The 17,927-nt window shown below is 43.0% G+C and overlaps 1 protein-coding gene across 5 annotated transcripts in view; it reads left to right on the top strand.

Annotated features, from left to right (window-relative positions):
- Positions 1–17,927, top strand: part of Phactr1 (phosphatase and actin regulator 1) — a 430,764-nt gene that overhangs the window by 358,502 nt on the left and 54,335 nt on the right. For 4 of the 5 annotated variants that reach the window (XM_042678533.1, XM_042678535.1, XM_042678534.1 and 1 more), the window contains 2 exons: positions 719–886; positions 3,178–3,384. In XM_042678533.1, the coding sequence (XP_042534467.1) occupies positions 719–886; positions 3,178–3,384 (375 nt within the window). The remainder of the gene's footprint in view (positions 1–718; positions 887–3,177; positions 3,385–17,927) is intronic. The other variant, XM_042678536.1, reaches the window with a different exon arrangement.

Consider the following 17,927-nt stretch of genomic DNA (forward strand, 5'->3'; position numbering starts at 1 on the left):
TGATTTCAGTCTCTGCTACCTGCTGGCTATTTGGCTTTTTAAACATTAAGAGAAAAGCTGAGAAAGTGGTGATGCTGTAGCTCAAGTGGTAGAGCACTAGCCTTGAGCTGAAGAGCTGAGGGACAGCGCTCAGGCCCAGAGTTCAAGCCCCATGACCAATGAGAGAGAGAGAGAGAGAGAGAGAGAGAAAGAAGCTGAATACTAGTGGCTCATGCCTATAATCCTAGCTACTTAGGAGACTAAGATCTGAAGACTGAAGTTCAAAATTAGCCTGGGCAGAAAAGTCTGTGTCTCTAGTTAACCAGAAAAAAAAGCCACAACTAGAGCTGAGGCTCAAGTAGTAGAGCACTAACGTTGAGGAAAAAACAAAAACAAAACTAAGGTGCAGCACCCAAAGAAAAGAAAAAGTTAAGATTTTATTTCATCGCCTTTCATTTTTAAAAAGTAGATACCTAAAACACAGGATGGATTATGTTGAGAAAGTTGGAGACAAAAACAGGCAAGGTTGTAACGATCATTAGAAAATATTGCAGTGATAGTTAGACAACTAATCTCTAAACATGTCTTAAAAAAAAAAAACCAAAAGGAGAGATGCCCCTTATATGTTCTGACCTTGATTAAAAATAGAGAAGTCTGAAGCATGTAGACTTGCATCAGCAGGCTTCCATCCTTGGAAGGCAAGCGTTCTCTAACTCTGCAATTCCCTTCTTTCTGACAGATGGGGAGCTCTCCATATCCAATGAAGATGATTCCCTGGAAAATGGGCAGTCCTTGAGCTCCAGCCAGCTGTCTCTGCCTGCACTGTCAGAAATGGAGCCGGTCCCCATGCCCAGGGATCCCTGTTCATACGAGGTGCTCCAAGCTTCAGACATTATGGATGGGCCAGGTAATGCCTCTGGCAGACCCCAGAGTGTCACACTGGGAACCTCTACTCCCACTGGATTTGGGGTTCTAGCTTTTACATATAAAGAAAGATCTGGAAACTGGGATGAAACTGACCCAAGTATTAGTTTTTCATATATACAGAGTTTAAGGAAATAGGGATATTTACCTGTGTTGTTCTCATTTTAAAACCCATTTTTCTCACTTGTTTTATGGCTTGTTTGGGGAAAATGGATGATTTTTAAATGTCATTGTTTTGTTTTCTAACACTCATCTCTATTAAGATAAAGGTGAAGCATGCTACATTTCTACATGATACCTATCAAATTTGCCTATTCAGAAGGCCTGAACAACCAGGCTCACACCTTTAATCCTAGCTACTCAGGAGGTTGAGGTCTGGAAATTGCTGTTCAATCCAGGGAAGAGGCATGAGATTCTATCACCAATCAACCACACAAAACAAAGCCAGAATTGGAGCTGTGGCTCAAGTAGTAGAGCACCAGCCTTGAGCAAAAAAGCTAGAGGATAACACCCAGGTCCTGAGCTAAGCCCCAGTATTGGTGCAGGGTGGGGGGAGGAGGCGGGAAAGGGCCTAAACACTCTTTAATTTCTAGTCCCAGTGTACCAGACAATGGTTCTATCAATTCAGTAAATTGTATCAATTTAGCGGATGCAGTCAATTAATTTAATTGCTCATTCAATCCTGTACAATTTACTGCTTAATCAGGAGCCTACTGATAGATATATACAAGAGATATATTCTTATACCATCTGACTGAACATCGCCTCCCTCTTTAATCCAGAGTTGCCTTTGTGCCCAACACTCAGCTTTCGAGAGGTGTGCAGAGTTCCCCCAGTCAGCCCAACTATCAGTCACTAACTGCTCCTTTCCCCCGACAGACAGGACTGGTACACACTGTTAGCAGATAGCTCTGTGGGAAGGAAGCTTTTGAATATCTGGTGTACTGGTAGAAAACCCATGTCCTTTCTGCATGCTGTGTGCAAATTCCATGCCCACAGGAGCTCAGGTAGGAGGAGAGGAGAAATGGCGGTGTACCCCCGTTGATTCCCATTCTCCACAGTGGCCTGGAGAGTTATTGCTCCATCAAGGTGTTCATCACTGCTAATAGGAATATCCTTTGAGATGGGGAGACCTTGAGGCTTATGGGTACTCTGCGAGGCTCTGTTGCTTGCAGAATGCTGATCCCCTGGCCAAGAAGAAAAGAAGGAGTCATTTATAAGTTTTCTAATTGCGGCAGTGATGGAAGGCAGAGAGAAAGATGTACAGCTGAATTACAGTTTTCCTCCCAGAGTTTTCTAACAAGAGCAGTGAATTTTTTTTTTAATTCAGCCTTCCTTGTGACATTGCATCAGGTGGGTTTGAATGTGTTAGTGAATCTGTCATGCTAGCACTGTCACAGGGTTTCACATCACCACACAGACTGCCAGCTTGATAGGAAGGTGTGTGTGCCACCAACCCATCCCTTGACAGTTTGCAGGCCTCTGGTGCCTGTCCATGGATCTCTGTGGTCTGGAAGAGGCAGATTCAATGCAGAGCAAAGAGAAATAGGGGAATCGAAACAACAGAAAATATGGCTAGAATGGAAGCTGTTATAATTGAAACATAGTAAAATCTGGCCATGCAAGGGGGGAAGGGAAATGAGAGCTATCAAGGCCTCAAGCATCCTTTAACCCTGATGGAGTTTATAGGAGATGGCTGGACCTTCACACTGCAGTTCATCTGGAAGGTTGCTGTTCAGTGCTGGGTCACAGCCTGTTTGTGTCAGCTTTCCAGACTGTTAACAGGACCAACCAGTGTACCAAATGAGAGCCAAGACAGAGGGAAAACTTAGCAGGCAACATTGAGACTCTTTAGTTTGACCCAGTCTCTCTTCCTTCCTGGAGCCAACATTTGGTTCCTCTGGTGCAGTTCAGACACACTTCATTCTTGCCATCCTGTTCATTGTGGTTTTGGACCCTTGAGTCCCAGCATCTGTAGTACACCTTGTATGATGAATGCCAAGTTTGGAATGGAGTCTTTCACCTCTCTCCTCTTTTTTTTTTTTTTTTCCTTTGCCTCCCATCTATGTCCCTCCACCACCCCTGCTGCTTTCATGGATTTCCGGTGTCCTCCCCTTTCTCCACACATACTTGATAACCTGAGGCAATCAGTCACTCTGCCGTCTTGCTAAGCCAGCTCGCGTCCCTGTCCTGTGTTGCCGGCTGGCCCATGCCATCCCCACCTGCGCTGCGTTCATGTAATGTCTCCTGTGTATCATGTGGTTGTCCCCTCAGTGTCTGAAGAGAGTCCCTCTGCCAGTGAGTCTGGAGTCCTCCTGTCCCAAGATCCTTCAGCCAAACCAGTCCTGCTACTGCCCCCCAAAAAACCTGCTGCTTTCCCTGGAGACCATGAGGACACCCCAGTGAAGCAGCTGCCCCTTCTCAAGCAGCCCCCGGCCCTGCCTCCCAAACCCACTGCCCGGATTGCCAACCATTTCACAGGTGAGTCTGCCATGGCCTCCCATGGCACCTGTCCCTCCTGCCCTTCAAGGGAGAATTGTTTCCTCTTTCGGGCTTGTTATCTAAGTCCTGAAAATATATCTCTGGTCAGTTGCCCTGTGGGGCATTCGGGTGTTTCTGTGTGCGTCTTAGTACATGCAGTCATGACCAGGGTTTGTGTTTTTCTTTGTGTCAAGAAGCATTCGATATACACCTGCCAGCCATGTGCCAAGAGCCTTCTGTCCTGTGTATCTGTAAATATGTACCTTGTATTTATGTGGCGAGTTTAAGAGTAGCTTGGGCAAACCTAAATTCAACATCAACATGTTTGCAAAAATTAAAACCAGTGCCCTGTTTCTTGCATAATGAGTTTGTTGAGGCTTTGTATGTTGTGTCCTGAAGTTATTCATCTGAAGCTTAGTATATTCCTCCTATTAAAATTCATTTTGTTATTGTCAGCCCTCTTTAAAAAAGGAAAGGCAAAGCAAAGGCAGTGATGTACAAGTTTGTAGGGAAAAAAATTAGGGAGAGAAGAATCAGCTTAGCCATGCTGTCCTAAAATGACTTTGATATTTTTGTTTGTAGTGTTCACAAGGTACACACCATTGTTTGTGTCCGTTGGGCCTCCAATGAGATTGTATTTCAGTGCTCATTTGCATCCGATACCACTTTGTGACCTAAAATCATGGCGTGATCAGAGATAAAAAGGTTTCTGAAAGAACCTTGATGATAACTGACTGCACTTTTACAATATGATTGGTATTTTTACAAATGATATAGACTTGATCTGCTTTGTACCTTGTATTATGTAATGAGGATGGAGCTAGGAGGAAATACTCAACTTGTAGAAAAACTGAGGTTCAGACAAAAGAAGTAGATTCTTCAGGAATTTGGTGGAGGCAGGATTGGACCCTGCTTTCCAACTGCTAGCCTTGTGGCTGTTGTCTCCTTGGGAGCAGGATGACCTCACACACCTCACACAGTACTTGTGTTTATTACACTCAGTTCCAACATAGGCTTGAGCCAATTCTCTGTTGTTCATATCCATCCCAACTGGATGAAAGAACCAATGTCTACCCAAAGGAACCACCCAATGCATCAATAACACTTCAGTTCAGTGCCCTAAATTTAAATTCAGAAGAAATTGCAAAGATGAAATAGTTTCACAATCCCCTAAGACACACCCACCATCCTTCTGTTTATCCACCAAATAAAAATTGAATATCTCTTCATATACTGTATTACTATGCATTGATAAATCATGAACTAATTTTTATGTTAATACATAGTCCCCAGCACAATTTTTTTGGCTGCTTGTTGAGAATCAAGACTTACTTGTTTAATTCTTTAGATCTTTTCTAGCTTCTCTATTATAAAAATATACATACAACATTGAACAACAGCTTCCATAAATCTTTATGTGTCTCTTTTTCCAGTTTCTAGAATCCAAATTGCTAAATCAAAGCTTAAGCCTTTGACATCAAATTTACCTTGCGAGATTAAATATGGTACAAAATAATTCTCATGTACGCATGTAGCACATACTTATTCAACATAACTACCATGGACAGGATGCTGCGCTGGGTATGAAGGCAGAATACATCACTGTAGCAGGATAATGAATACATACACAGTCAGATCTTGATTCCCATGGCTTCCACAACTGGGATTCAGCCAACCACACATTCAAAATATTTGGAGGAAAAAAAAGTCCATCTGTACTGAAATGTATACAGACTTTTTTCTTGTCATTAGTCTTTAAACAACATAATATGACAACTGTTTTACAGTGTTTGCAAATTGGATTGGGTATTCCGTACATTGTAAATTATGTAGAAATGATTTGAAGTACATGGAATGATGTGTATAGGTTCTGTGCAAATACTGCACTGTGGTTTCTGATTCATCCTTGAGGTACTGATTCCAGGCTCCTCCAGAGGAGGAGAGAAGGAGGGAGAGAGAGAGGAAGGGAGAGAAGGAGGGAGATAGGAAGACAGAGGTGAAAGCTAGAATGACTATCATTCCAAGTGTTATTTGTGGTTCAGTTCAGCCTCATAAAGGTGCCCTTGTAGAAGACTAAAACTTGAACACGAAGGACATTTATGCAGAGGATTCCAGAAAAGAAGACCCTGTACAAAGGGTCAAAATGGGCACTGTTTAGGGTCATGGAAGAGTTGGTTCGGCTTGGCTGGAGGCTTCATTGGGATGTGTACTGAGAGACAGGGTTCACTAGGTGAGAGTTTACAGAGGTTTAGAGTTTATTATTGAGCATGGAGTGATGTGGAAACTAACCTTTAAAATATGTCCCTGGGTCACTGTATAGAGAATAGAGTGAGCAGAAATGTCAAAGTCACAGTTGAGGCCTACCACAGTGGCCACTGAGACCAGGTCTCACCTCTGTCCCCAAAATCATGAGTGGAATTAAATGGAATGTTCTGGGCCAGAGGAGCTACTGCAGACATGGCAGTATGAGCTGGCAGATGTCTGTGGACAGTAGGAGAAGAGAGAGAAGACCATAGATACACAGGTACAGAATTTCTTTACTTGATCACACTCTAAGTAATGGGGGGGGGGGGGGTGGGTAGGGCACACGGAGCTTCAGCCATGAGCCCTAGAGCTTGAAAAGTTCGAGTTCCATGAAACTCACAATACAAGAAAAACTGAAAACATCTAAATTAGCCCAGTCTCTCTGGTGTCTCTGGTCCTTTCCCAGGAAAGAGACTGTATTATTCATGAGCCTTACCTCCTGCAGCTTTGATCAGATGTGTATAGAAACACATTATACCCTTGCCATGTACCTGATCGCCTCTTAAATATGTTAAAGACAAGGCCAGTAGTTATCTAGTGTCAGTCTAGTGCAATCCTTTTGGCTCTAAATACACTTAGACTTGCTTAATTTTTATAAGTGAGCAACTCATCATAATGAATGTGCATCACCATGAGGCAGCTCCATTAACCCTGTTCTGTTACTAATTACTCTGGAGACAGTCTGGGCCATGTCAGAAGGAATTAATCAATTAAGAATTCCAGAGCTGGAAGTAGAGACTCAGGAGTACTGGGATGTTTGTTGTTCTGTTGACATGTTTGAATGGGGCAATGGAAAGGCCCCTAGCATAATGGAAAGAGAGTGGCAGTAGTTAGTGGTCGAATACTAGGTGAGATACAAGCTGAACCAAAGCTGTTTCCAAGTTCTCGGTCAAGAAAAGCCATTCCGAATTCTCTCTGCTTATGTCTTTTGTTTCCACTTTCTCCGGAAAACCCACAATGAACTTGGAGAATCTTTGTCTTCCAAGTTTTCTCTCTTCTTCAGCCAGGCACAGAGAAGTTCTTGCTCTTGCAGACAATCTTCTCTCTCTCTCTTTTCTATGTTGTCTTATTTTAGTGATACTTGTGTTTGAACTCTGGGCCTCTTGCACTTACTCTGCAGAAGCTCTATCGCATGAGCATGCCTGGTCCAGCCCTACCTCCTCTTTTACCTTCTCGTCTTCCTGCCTCTGCAGTGGCCCATAACACAAAGTCAAGAGTCCTGGAGCCTCAGAGTCCTGCATTTGTGGAAGTATTTTTGCTCATCCGAGCTCGTTGTACTATGAACGTGATCTGAGTTAAATTATTCACAAAATGGATTCTCACTGGGATGATGGATAACCCAGAGGAAAAGTGTGATGGAGACCAAAAAAAAAAATCTGTCTTCTGCTTTTCTAGGTTTGCATACTGATCACTTCTCCAGGCATCCAGACCCCAGAAATCAAATGTAGAACATTGCACAAATAACCCCTGCCTTCCGCATACTATACTATGAGACGTCCCTCACACATGGCAATCGAATGATGACTCAGTCTACATGGTAGCCTCATGCTTGGAAAATAAGCATTTTCAGGGCAGTGAGCATATTCTGAGAACTTCACTATGTAGTAGTGTTTAGTCCTGTGGGATAGCTACCCTTCTCGTTCTTACCCTTCTTCTTACAGAAGTGGAATGCCTTGATTATGTTACATAACCAGTAAGTGGCAGAAATGGGCTTGAAACTGCTTGGTTTGACTCCAGATCCTCACATCACCATTAGTCTTTACCACATGACAACGCCAACATTTTGTAATTCCAACATTTTGTTTTTAAGCTTTGTATATTTTAATCTGATGGAGAAATGAGAAAAACCTGCTTCGAAAACCTGATAAAGAAATTTTTTTAAACGTGCTTCTTTATTTTTATAACTTTTATTAGCTAGTTTGGACTGCCATATATAACACGTTACATAGACTGGGTGACTGAGGCACCAAAGATTTATTTCTCAAAGCTCTAGAGAGTGAAATGCAGATACACTTTATTTTTCTGGTGAGGTTTCTTTGCCTTGTAGACAGCTACCTTCTTGCTCTGTCCTCACATCATTGGGGGATGAGAGCAATCCCTGGTGTCTCTTCTTATAAAGACACTAATCCTATCCAGTAAGATCCCATCTTTATGACCTCAATTCCCCTTAATTTCTTCCTCCAATTACTATCATCTTGGGGAGGGGGAGATGAAGAGGAGGAATTGAGGCTCCAACACAGGAATTTGGGAAAGGGATGATACAATTAAATAATACTGGAATACTCATTTAATAAGAGCCAAAAGTCAGGTGCCAGTGGCTTACTCAAGGAGCTGAGATCTGAGGATCAAAGTTTGAATCTAGCCCAGAATGACAAATCTGAGAGACTCTATAATCTCCAATTGATTAGCAGAAAGGCAAAAGTGGAGATGTGCCCAAGTGAAAAAGCTAAGCAATAGCATGAGGCCCTGAGTTCAAGCCCCAGTACTGGTTCTAAATATATACATACCTATATTCATACATACATACATACATAAACTTTAAGAAGCAAAATGAAAACATTACCTGAACTTACTTTCTATACCAGTTTCTACCTGCTTTTCAAATCTTGGTTTACTTTTCTCACAATGCAGAATTTTTATTTTTAGGCAATAGTATCGCTATTTATTGATCAAAACATTTTTATAAGCCAGGTGTTGTGATGCATGCCTATAATCCTACCACTTGAGAGGCTGAAGTAGAAGGTCACAGATTCAAAGCCAGCCTGGGCCACATAGCAAAAACATCAATAAAAAGTTTTTAAAGATATCTCCCACTCTGACATCTGTAATCAAGCAAAGATTGTCTATCTGTTTTGTTGTTGCACTATTAGTATGGAAATTTAAGCCAATCAGCCCTTATATTTTGAGTTCCCAATCTCTATAAGGAGTTTCTGTATGTTAAGGCCATCAGCCATTGGAACTATAGGCCATAATAAGCAATAGAAAAATCTGTTGTTGTTGTTGTTGTTAATGGTGGTGGTGGTGGTGGTGGTGTGTGTGTGTATGTTTAATTGTGCTGGTATTGGGGCTTGCAATCAAAGCCCCAGCCTGGGGACTGTCCCTGAGCTTTTTTTACTCATGGCTGGGACTCTGCCCCTTGAGCCACAGCTCCGCTTTTGACATTTTGCTGGTTAATTGAAAATCATAATCTCACAGTCTTTTTTTTTTTTTTTGCCTGAGCTGGCTTGAAAACGATATCCTCAGAGCTCAGCCTTCTGAGTAGCTAGGATTACAAGCATAAGCCACCAGCACCCAGCCTAGAAAATATTTATTTAATATGGAGAAGTAGAAGCATAGTTCTAAAGAACTTCAAGTAGCAAGAGGTTAAACCCTCTTGGAGGCATCATGAAAAGCATCATAAAGAAGGATGTCCTTAAGACAAGACTTACAGATGCATCTGATTTTGAAAGGAAGGTGTTGGAGGTGGGGGTTGATATTAAATAAGGAGAGTACGAGGCACATGGTGCTCCAGAAATGGAAGATGGAATGTAGGTTGCTGTAATTATGAAAGTTGGGGCTGAATAGTGACTGTACAGAAGGGAAGCTGGAGAGCCTAGAATGCCACGGTGAGGGTTTCGACTTTGGATAAGGAAAGGGGGTATGTAAACTTGTTCAACCACTTTGGAAAGCAGTATGGAGGTTCCCCAAAAGACTTCACATAGAGCTCCCCTATGACCCAGCAGTCCCACTTTTGGGCATTTACCCTAATGTTTACAAACAAGACCACACTAAAGCTACCAGCACAACTATGCTTATTGCAGCATTATTTACCATAGCTAAGATATGGAACCAACCCAGATGCCCCTCAGTAGATGAATGGATCAAGAAAATGTGCTATATATACACAATGGAATTCTATGCCTCCATCAGAAAGAATGACATTGCCCCATTTGTTAGGAAATGGAAAGGCTTGGAAAAAATTATATTAAGTGAAGTAAGCCAGGCCCAAAGAAACATGGGTCCCATGGTTTCCCTTATTTGCAATATCTAGTATATGTATGAGTCAAGCGGAAAAGGTCAGATAATGTGATGTCAGGAAAATGAACCCTTAGATATGTATTTTAATGTTTTTTTCTTTCATGCATGTGTTTCTAACGCATTTATAAGATTATCTCTTTGTTGCTTTGTATGTCCCTCCCCCACAGTATAACCCCTGCTTTCACTATATTTGATGTCAGTATAACTTGTTGAGGAGATGGGGAAAAACCAGTTGTTTAAGGATACAGGTGGACCTGTTGCAACAATGAGAAGTACAAGTTGACATGTCCAAAACGAGCTTTACAACGTCGGTGCGGGGGGGGGGGGGGGTGAAGGAGAAGGATTGGGTGGGTGGGAGGGGGGAGGCTGGGAAGGGAGGTGAAGGGTAAACAAAGGAGGAGGCTGCAATGCTTGGTAAGAAATGTGGGCATTATCCTGCCCATGTAATTGTAACCCCTCTGTACAGTATGTTCACAAATAAAATAAAATTAAATTTAAAAAAAAAAGGAAAAGAAAAGGGGGTATCGTTGGTGGGCTGTCAGTAACAATCACTTCATTTCAGCTGAGCTGGTATCTTTGGCATAGGTAAGATGGCCATTGATGCTGTTGGGTAGACTGATTGACAACTGGATGTATACATGTTACTAGGAGAAGCTCAGCATTGACTAGAAATGGCAAAGGGTGCCAACCTGCTTCCCTTGGGAAAGGTGCCAGGAAGAAGTTTCCTGAGGGCAAAATTTGAGCTTGCCTCATTCCCTCCTCTATGCTGAGTTAATGCTGGCCAGAAGTAGAACAGGAGGCCTTGGGAAGGGGAGAAGCTTTGTCCATAAGTCTCCTCTGAGGGAGTGGAGTACCATGCTCTCCAACTCTGAATTCTTCCATAAGTCTTCTCTCCTGTGTTAGGGACTGTTGGAAGGAAATGTGATCAGAGTGTTCATTTTTCTTCACAATGGGGAGAGGGACTGAAAAGGGAGGAAGAATTTTGTTTGGTTGGTTGGTTGGGTTTGGGTGGGGTTTTCTCTCTCTCTCATGGTTTTAGGGTTTCAATCCAAGATCTGATAGATGCCTTGGGCCTGAGATGACAGAACATCATAGTAGCAGAGCATGGGAGAGCAAAGCTGCTCTCCTTGTGGCGGCCTGGAAGCCGAAAGGAGGAACAGTTAGAGGCCAAAACCAGGATTTACCCTTCAACATTATGTTCCTCACCCCAGTGCCTCACTTCCTCCACTCACCTTCCACTGTTCTGCCAGTCTGTGAATGGATTAAGCTATCAATTAGGTCAGCACATTATGCCTTTGACCAAAGCAAAATACCAGGCTACCCTGTCATCCTAGGGTGGCTGGTGTGTCAAAGAATTGGAGTTCCTATGAGCTCCCTCTTGTGAGCAAGGGAGGGTACTGTCTTATTTGGCAGTTCATTGGTGCTGAACTCTGACTTATACTGTGTGTGTGTGCGCGTGCGTGCGTGCGTGTATGCATGCATGCATGTATGTGCATGCTTGTGTGCAAATCCTGGAGCTTGAACTCAGGGCCTGGGTGTTGTCCCTGAGCTTTTTTGCTCAAGGCTAACACTCTACCACTTGAGCCACAGATCCACTTTTGGATTTTTGGTTGTGAATTCAAAACAAGAGAGTCACAGACTTTCTTGCCTGGGCTGACTTTGAACTGCGATCCTTAGATTTCAGCCTCCTGAGTAGCTAAGATTACAGGCATGAAACACTGATGCCCAGTTCTGAATGCACTTTTAATAGGCCCCTTGTGTCTTTGGGTGAGATGCCTCTTGTCTGTATGAAAGAAGCTAGAGAGTTTAATAACTGAAACCAGATGGCAAGAGACTGAGAAATTCATCTAACACGCTTGCTCATTAAGCACCAAGTGCTACTATCGTTAATGCAAACTGCTTGTACATCAGCAGTTATAAATGGACTCATAAACCAGGTGTTAATTTAAAAGTTTGTTTATGAGGCGTGGGCATGGCAGCTCATGCCTATATAATCCCAACTGCTCAGGAAGTAGAGAGCAGGGGTATTTGTGGTTCAAAGCTAAAATCCTGAGTAAGAAAGTTAGAAGGACTCCATCTTCACAAACAAGCTGGATGTGGTAGTACAGGCTTGTAATACCAGCTACACAATAGGGGGATAGCAGTCCAAGGCTGATCCCAGGGAAAAAGCCTAAGACTCTATCGGAAAACTGAGTTTAAAAAAAACCCACTAGGGTCATGGCTTAAGTGATAGAGCACCTACCTTTCAAGTGGGAGACTCTGAGTTAAAACTCTGGTACTACCAAAGGAGAAAAAAAAAAGTTCACTTATGGTTGTAAGAAAAGAAGCTAAAGTGATACAGATTGAGTCTCCCTTATTCAAGACTTGGGATCAGAAGTATTTCAGGTTTAGCAATCTTCTAGATTTTGAAGGAGAGGATGGGGACATAGGAAATATCTTGGGGATGAGGCCCATGTCTATGCATGAAATTCATCCAGTTATTCATGTATTTATTAGTGGAACTGAGACTTGGGATTGAACCCAGGGCCTCACAGATGCTAGGCAAGCACTGACACTTCTTGAGCCACACCCCTAGCCCATGAATTTCATTTATGGTTCATATACCCTGTGTGCTCAGGCCTGACAGAAGTGTTGCGCCACATTTGCAGTGCACTGGTGTTTAAACTGTGACCTGTCACATGAGGTCAAGCATGGAATTTTCCATGCTTCATGGCAGATTCTGGATTAGAGATGCTCAGCTGTATTCCCTCAGCCCTCTCTCATTCCCATTTGTAGCCCCCAGTCTTACTGTATGAGGACAAGTGACAGAAATAATCATACACTTCCAGTTCTTTGTCTGAAGTCCTGAGCCAGAGCTGGGTCATGTTGAAATATGGCTCTCTTGGGTTTTATGGCTGTGCAACACTCACAGTTTGGGTTTATTTTCCTTGTTCCCTGGAACTGGTAGTTTTTGCTTCTTCCACTCCATCAACAAAGACAGCTTTATGAATACACTGCATCTCAATCAGGCTGACTGCAGAAAGAAGTCAGCAAGCAGAGACACTTCTGTGTGCTCCGGCTGCCCCAGCCACCAGCATCATAAATGCGGAAGGCAGAGTGTCCTCCCACGAGGAAGAAATACAGGGGCATCCGCTAGATCAAAGCATCTTCCTCAGTGAGAGCCTGTCCACGTAAAGCAAGCATGTCTGTGTCTGCCTTATCCCAACTAAGGAGACTGAATTCCAAAAACGTTAGCGCAAAGCAAGGGGCCTGGATTTTAAGACCCCCAGTTCTGGGTTCTGTTCCCTTAGCTCTCTAATACTATATGGTGCTGTGTGCATTAGAGCATCTTGCTAAAACCTGGGCAGTTCCTCTACCTCCTTCTCCTCCTCTCTTCTTCCTTCTCTTCCTCCTTTTTCTCCTCTTCTTCCTTTTTTTCTCCTCTTCCTTTTCTTCTTCCTACTCTTCCTCTATTATCTCCTTCTTCTCTTCCTTCTCCTCTGCTTTTTTTGTTTCTTCCTCCTTTTTCTCCTTCTCCTCCTCTTCCTTCTCTTCTTTCTCCTTTTCCTCCTCATCCTCCATCCCCACCTCCTCTTCTGTCTGCTCCTGCTGCAGTGTTTCCTGGCCTGCCTGGAGATGCCTTAGATGGTCCTTTGGAAGCTCTTAGCTCTACTACTTGACTCACTCTTCAATTGCCTCTGGTATATTTACCTGCTTCTTGACTTCTACCTTTTCACCCATGCTGGGAGGAAGCACCAATAGCTGAGTTTTTAGGGGCATTATGAGAGTCCACTTAGTAACACTGCAAGTACACATTGTGCTTTGTGCAAAGCATATTCACACAGTGTCTGACCTTCAGAATGACCTGTGAGTGAGGCAGAGAATATATTTTGATGTTTATTTTATAATCAATTAACACCATATCTATTGAACTCCTGGGACATATCAAGGATTATACTGGGCATTGAGGCTCTTAGGCTCTATGCTAACTTGTCTGGAGACTTTGTAAAATTAGAATAAGGTACTCTAGGGAGAGTGTTTCTTCCTCCAGGGTAACAACCCTACGCCAATCAGAACAGGCCTCGGAAGGGTGTGTGTTAGACAGAGGAACATAGCTCCTTAGTCTTACAGCTAGGATTCCAGACCAGCTCCTCAGAGATCTCAAGACAGTCATGATTCAAAACAAGACATGATTATTAGAGCCAGGTACTGGAAGCTGATGCCTGTAATCCTAGCTTCTCAGGAGGCTGAGATTTGAGGATTGCAGTTTGAAGCCAGCCCAGGCAGGAACGTCCATAAGACTCTTATCTCCAATAAACTACTCAGAAAAAGCCAAAAGTGGGGTTGTATCTCAAGTAGTGGAGCACTAGCCTTGAACAAAAAGGAGGTTAGGGACAGTACCTAAGCCCTGAGTTCAAGCCCCAGGAACACACACACACACACACACACACACACACACACACACGCACACACACACACAATGAATATTCACTATATATTTCCTTGTTTAATATAGGCACAAAGTACACTGAAGGGAAATAGAAGATCGGCAAGGAGAAAGAACAAAGAATCCAATGCTGAATCAGCTCTAGGAAAGCTAAACATTTGATTAAGTAGTTAATGCTTGAGACAATCATTTGAAGAAAGGCCCATTAGGCAAACAACTAAAATGTCTTCAATGTGTTCTAAAGCAAAGAAAATAGAAAAATCCAGTCAGGGGACATAAGATATCATTCACAAAATGTTCCGTGATAAGTAATTTTTATATAAAATCCAAGTGGAATTACTGTTAGATAATATGGTTTTAAAAAAAACTATTAATTGCACATTTTAAATATAAGGAAAACAATCAGGTGGATTTCTTTTGAACAAATCAGCTTTTAGGAAGCTAGCTTGGAGCCAGTTGGTTTTACCTTTTTACTTACTGGAAGTATAGAAACGGAAGAGACCATCCGATGATGTCTTAGGACGGACGCTCGCACCCGTGCTGAGTGTACTGGGACAGCTGGGCCAGACTGGCCAATCCCTGCCTTAAACAGCATCCTACTCAGAACTTCTGGCAGCCCTCCATCCTTGGCCCTCAGCACCCAGGCAGCACTTTAGATCCAAACACCTGGCCCAGAGATCCTGACTTGTATGTCAGAGTCCCAGGGATATAACCTTACAGTGCCAGGTGACTGTTACAGGTGGTCCCAGGACTCTGCTCTAAGAAACAGTGACTTTGTGCCTAGAGAAAGACAGAAGTAGTTTGCAACTCTACCCCTAGTTTTTAACAATTGCAGTGCTGGACCCTAGCATAGAATCATGGGGGTTGGAGACAGTGTCAGTATAATTCTCACACTTACCTACCTTCACACACACACACACACACACACACACACACACACACACACACACACACACACACACACACACACACACACACACACGAGGCTTGAGAACATGAGGCTAGGCGCTCACTCTCCCTGAGCCTTGCCTGTGCTGTTGCCCCACAATGGGGCACCCTGCAGGAAATATGAAAGTGTTGCTGAACTCTAGGAGGTGGCATGGGGGTGGGGAGAGAACTAACAGGAAGTGGTTGAGCGCTGACAACATAAAAATAGAGCAGAATTCAGTGGGGCTGACTTGTCAGAGTCACAGGGCCCAAGGGAAAAGCAGGCTGGGTGGGGCAGTGGGTCCTCAGTTGAGCAGTGAAGGGTGAAGGCAATTTTGATCTTCAGGCAGGAATGGGGAGATGAGGAAACAAAGGCCCTGCTAGAGAAATGAGTTGTTTACTAAGAAACCCAACGTGGAAACATGCTGGACCCCTGAAGTAAGAGTAAGAATAGTACAATAGATTTGACACTGACAGTTTGCACTTGGATGTGTTAGCATGGACAAGAGCCATGTGACACCAAAAGCATGGACAGATGATGGTTTCAGGAGATGTCTGTGTGAAGATGGATTGGCAGGCTGGGACCTGTATCCACATCAATGATGAGATCCCAGATTGAGGACACTGGCAAGGGGGTTAGGAACACACAAGTTTGAGATGGGTAGAAAGATAAGGAAACAGAAATTCAGAATGGTATGTTGCTGATTCCAAATCATGCCTCCAGACCTGTTATAGGAAATGGCGCTGATACTGAGATGTCATAAAAATATAAAAGTAAAGATCTGAGCTGCCCAGGCTTTCACCAGCATTTCGTTAGACTGGGGATGGGGGGGCAGGGATAGGGACTGCATAGGAAATTGACAGAAAATAGATAATTCCACCATTGTAACCTGTTTCTTAATTTCCTTGCCAAGTCCACTGAGCCCCCAAAAAGAAACCAGATTTAAAATGGTTTACTTTCATCTTCTGCCCATACTTAAATGATAACCACATATATCAGAACAATCAGAAAGGAGATGCAAGCAGGAAAGGTAAAAGGGATGGGACTTCCCTGTGCCCAGCACCTATCTTTTCTAGAACAATTAGAATGACTATATCTATTAGTTCATTTAGCAGTTTCTTCTTCCCATGTTTTGTTAGAATTTCTGGGGTCCACGTGGCTCCTTTTGCTATGGAAGTAATGACAGGTAATCCTACAGTATGGGAGATTGTCATTTAAGATGAGCAGAACTTTCCAGCATTGTCACTCCTAGGTAGAGCATTCCTACTTTACCTTCCTAGCTCTTACCTTTTCCTGGTGAAAGGAATAAGAATCTTGCTGCCTTAGATGGACCCAGAACCCACAAATGAAGGATCATAGGAAAGAGTTGCTGGAGCCAAACCATAAACACAATGAGATGTATCATGATTGGTAGGTGTGCACTAAAGCTTCCAGGAGCCAGAGGAAGACAAGTCAGTACCAAGAGCTGACGCAAATATGGAGTTTCTGCATTTCACTCAGCACTTAGAATGAGCTAATACTTCCTGTTTTTGTCCTGCCTGGGGCGGCCTTGTGTCCAGGCGATCACAGTGAACAGGATGGGAATTGGAGGTTGAGCATAGGAGCTTTGCATTTGGGACCAAGCTCACCAGAGACCTTGGAATTACTAGCTTTTGCTGTGTCCTATTGTGAACTAGGAGTTTTGTTTCCAGCCACTCAGAGCTATATGATCTTAAAATGGCTCATCTGCCTTATGCCTTTTGGAGGATCTCTTTCTAGGAAACCTGTGGATTCTTCTAGCAATAGATCATCAGCATTTCAGCTCAGTCTGTGTTATATGGCTTGTACCTTCTCTCATGTGAACTAGGCACTGAGTACCATGATATATTGGTTCAAGTCCATTGTTATTTAGGCAAGGAGATAGTTACACAAACAAGAAGTGTGGTATAGGACTAAATTGGCTGGAAGACATGACTATCATAGAAAAAAAACACTTAAACCAGTGTCTGGCATATAGAAAGCATGATGCAGATTGAATATTCCTAATTTGAATACCCAAAACCCAAGACACTTCAAAATTCAGAACTTTCTGAGTGCTAACATGCCATTGGGACATCCGATGATTCAATGTGTACAGACTTTGTTTCATGTACAAAGTTATTTTACAAATACTATATTTATGAGCCAGGCACTAATGGCTCACACCTGTAATCCTAGCTACTCAAGAGGCTGAGATTTCAGGATTGCAGTTTGAAGCCAGCCAGGAAAGCAAAGTCCATAAAAATCTTATCTCCAATTAACAACCAAAAAGCTAGAGATGGAGCTGTGGCTCAAGTGGTAGAGTGCTAGCCTTGAGCATAAAAGCTCAGGGATACAGGTGGACCCATGGCAACAATGAGATGTACAAGTTGTTATGCTGAAAAACGAACTTTACCTTTATAACACATGCCTATTATCCCAGCACTTGGGAGTCCAGGATAGGAAAATAAGAGTTTGAGACCAGCCTGAGCTACAGAGTGAGAACCTGTTTAAAAAATCAAGGGAGCTAGGAATGTGGCTTAGTGGTAAAGTGCTTGCCTTGCATGCATGAACCCCTGAGTTTGGTTCCTTAGTACCACATAAACAGAAAAGGCCAGAAGTGGAGCAGAATGATAGCCTTGAGCAAAAGAAGCTCAGGGACTGTGTCCAGGTCCTGAGTTCAAGTTCCAGGACTCACAAAAAATAAAATAAAAATAGGGGGTTGGGAAGGAGAAATCTAGAGAAAATGAGGGGAGCAGGTATGACACTGTTCAAAAAGAAATATACCCTTTTCCTGACTTATGTAAGTGTAACCCCTCTGTACATCAGCTTTACAATTAAAAATTTTAATCAAAAAAAGAAAAACGAACT

This window comes from Dipodomys spectabilis, unplaced genomic scaffold (genome assembly GCF_019054845.1).
Source record: "Dipodomys spectabilis isolate Male_0828 unplaced genomic scaffold, ASM1905484v1 ptg000045l, whole genome shotgun sequence".
Classification (NCBI taxonomy): Eukaryota; Metazoa; Chordata; class Mammalia; order Rodentia; family Heteromyidae; genus Dipodomys; species Dipodomys spectabilis.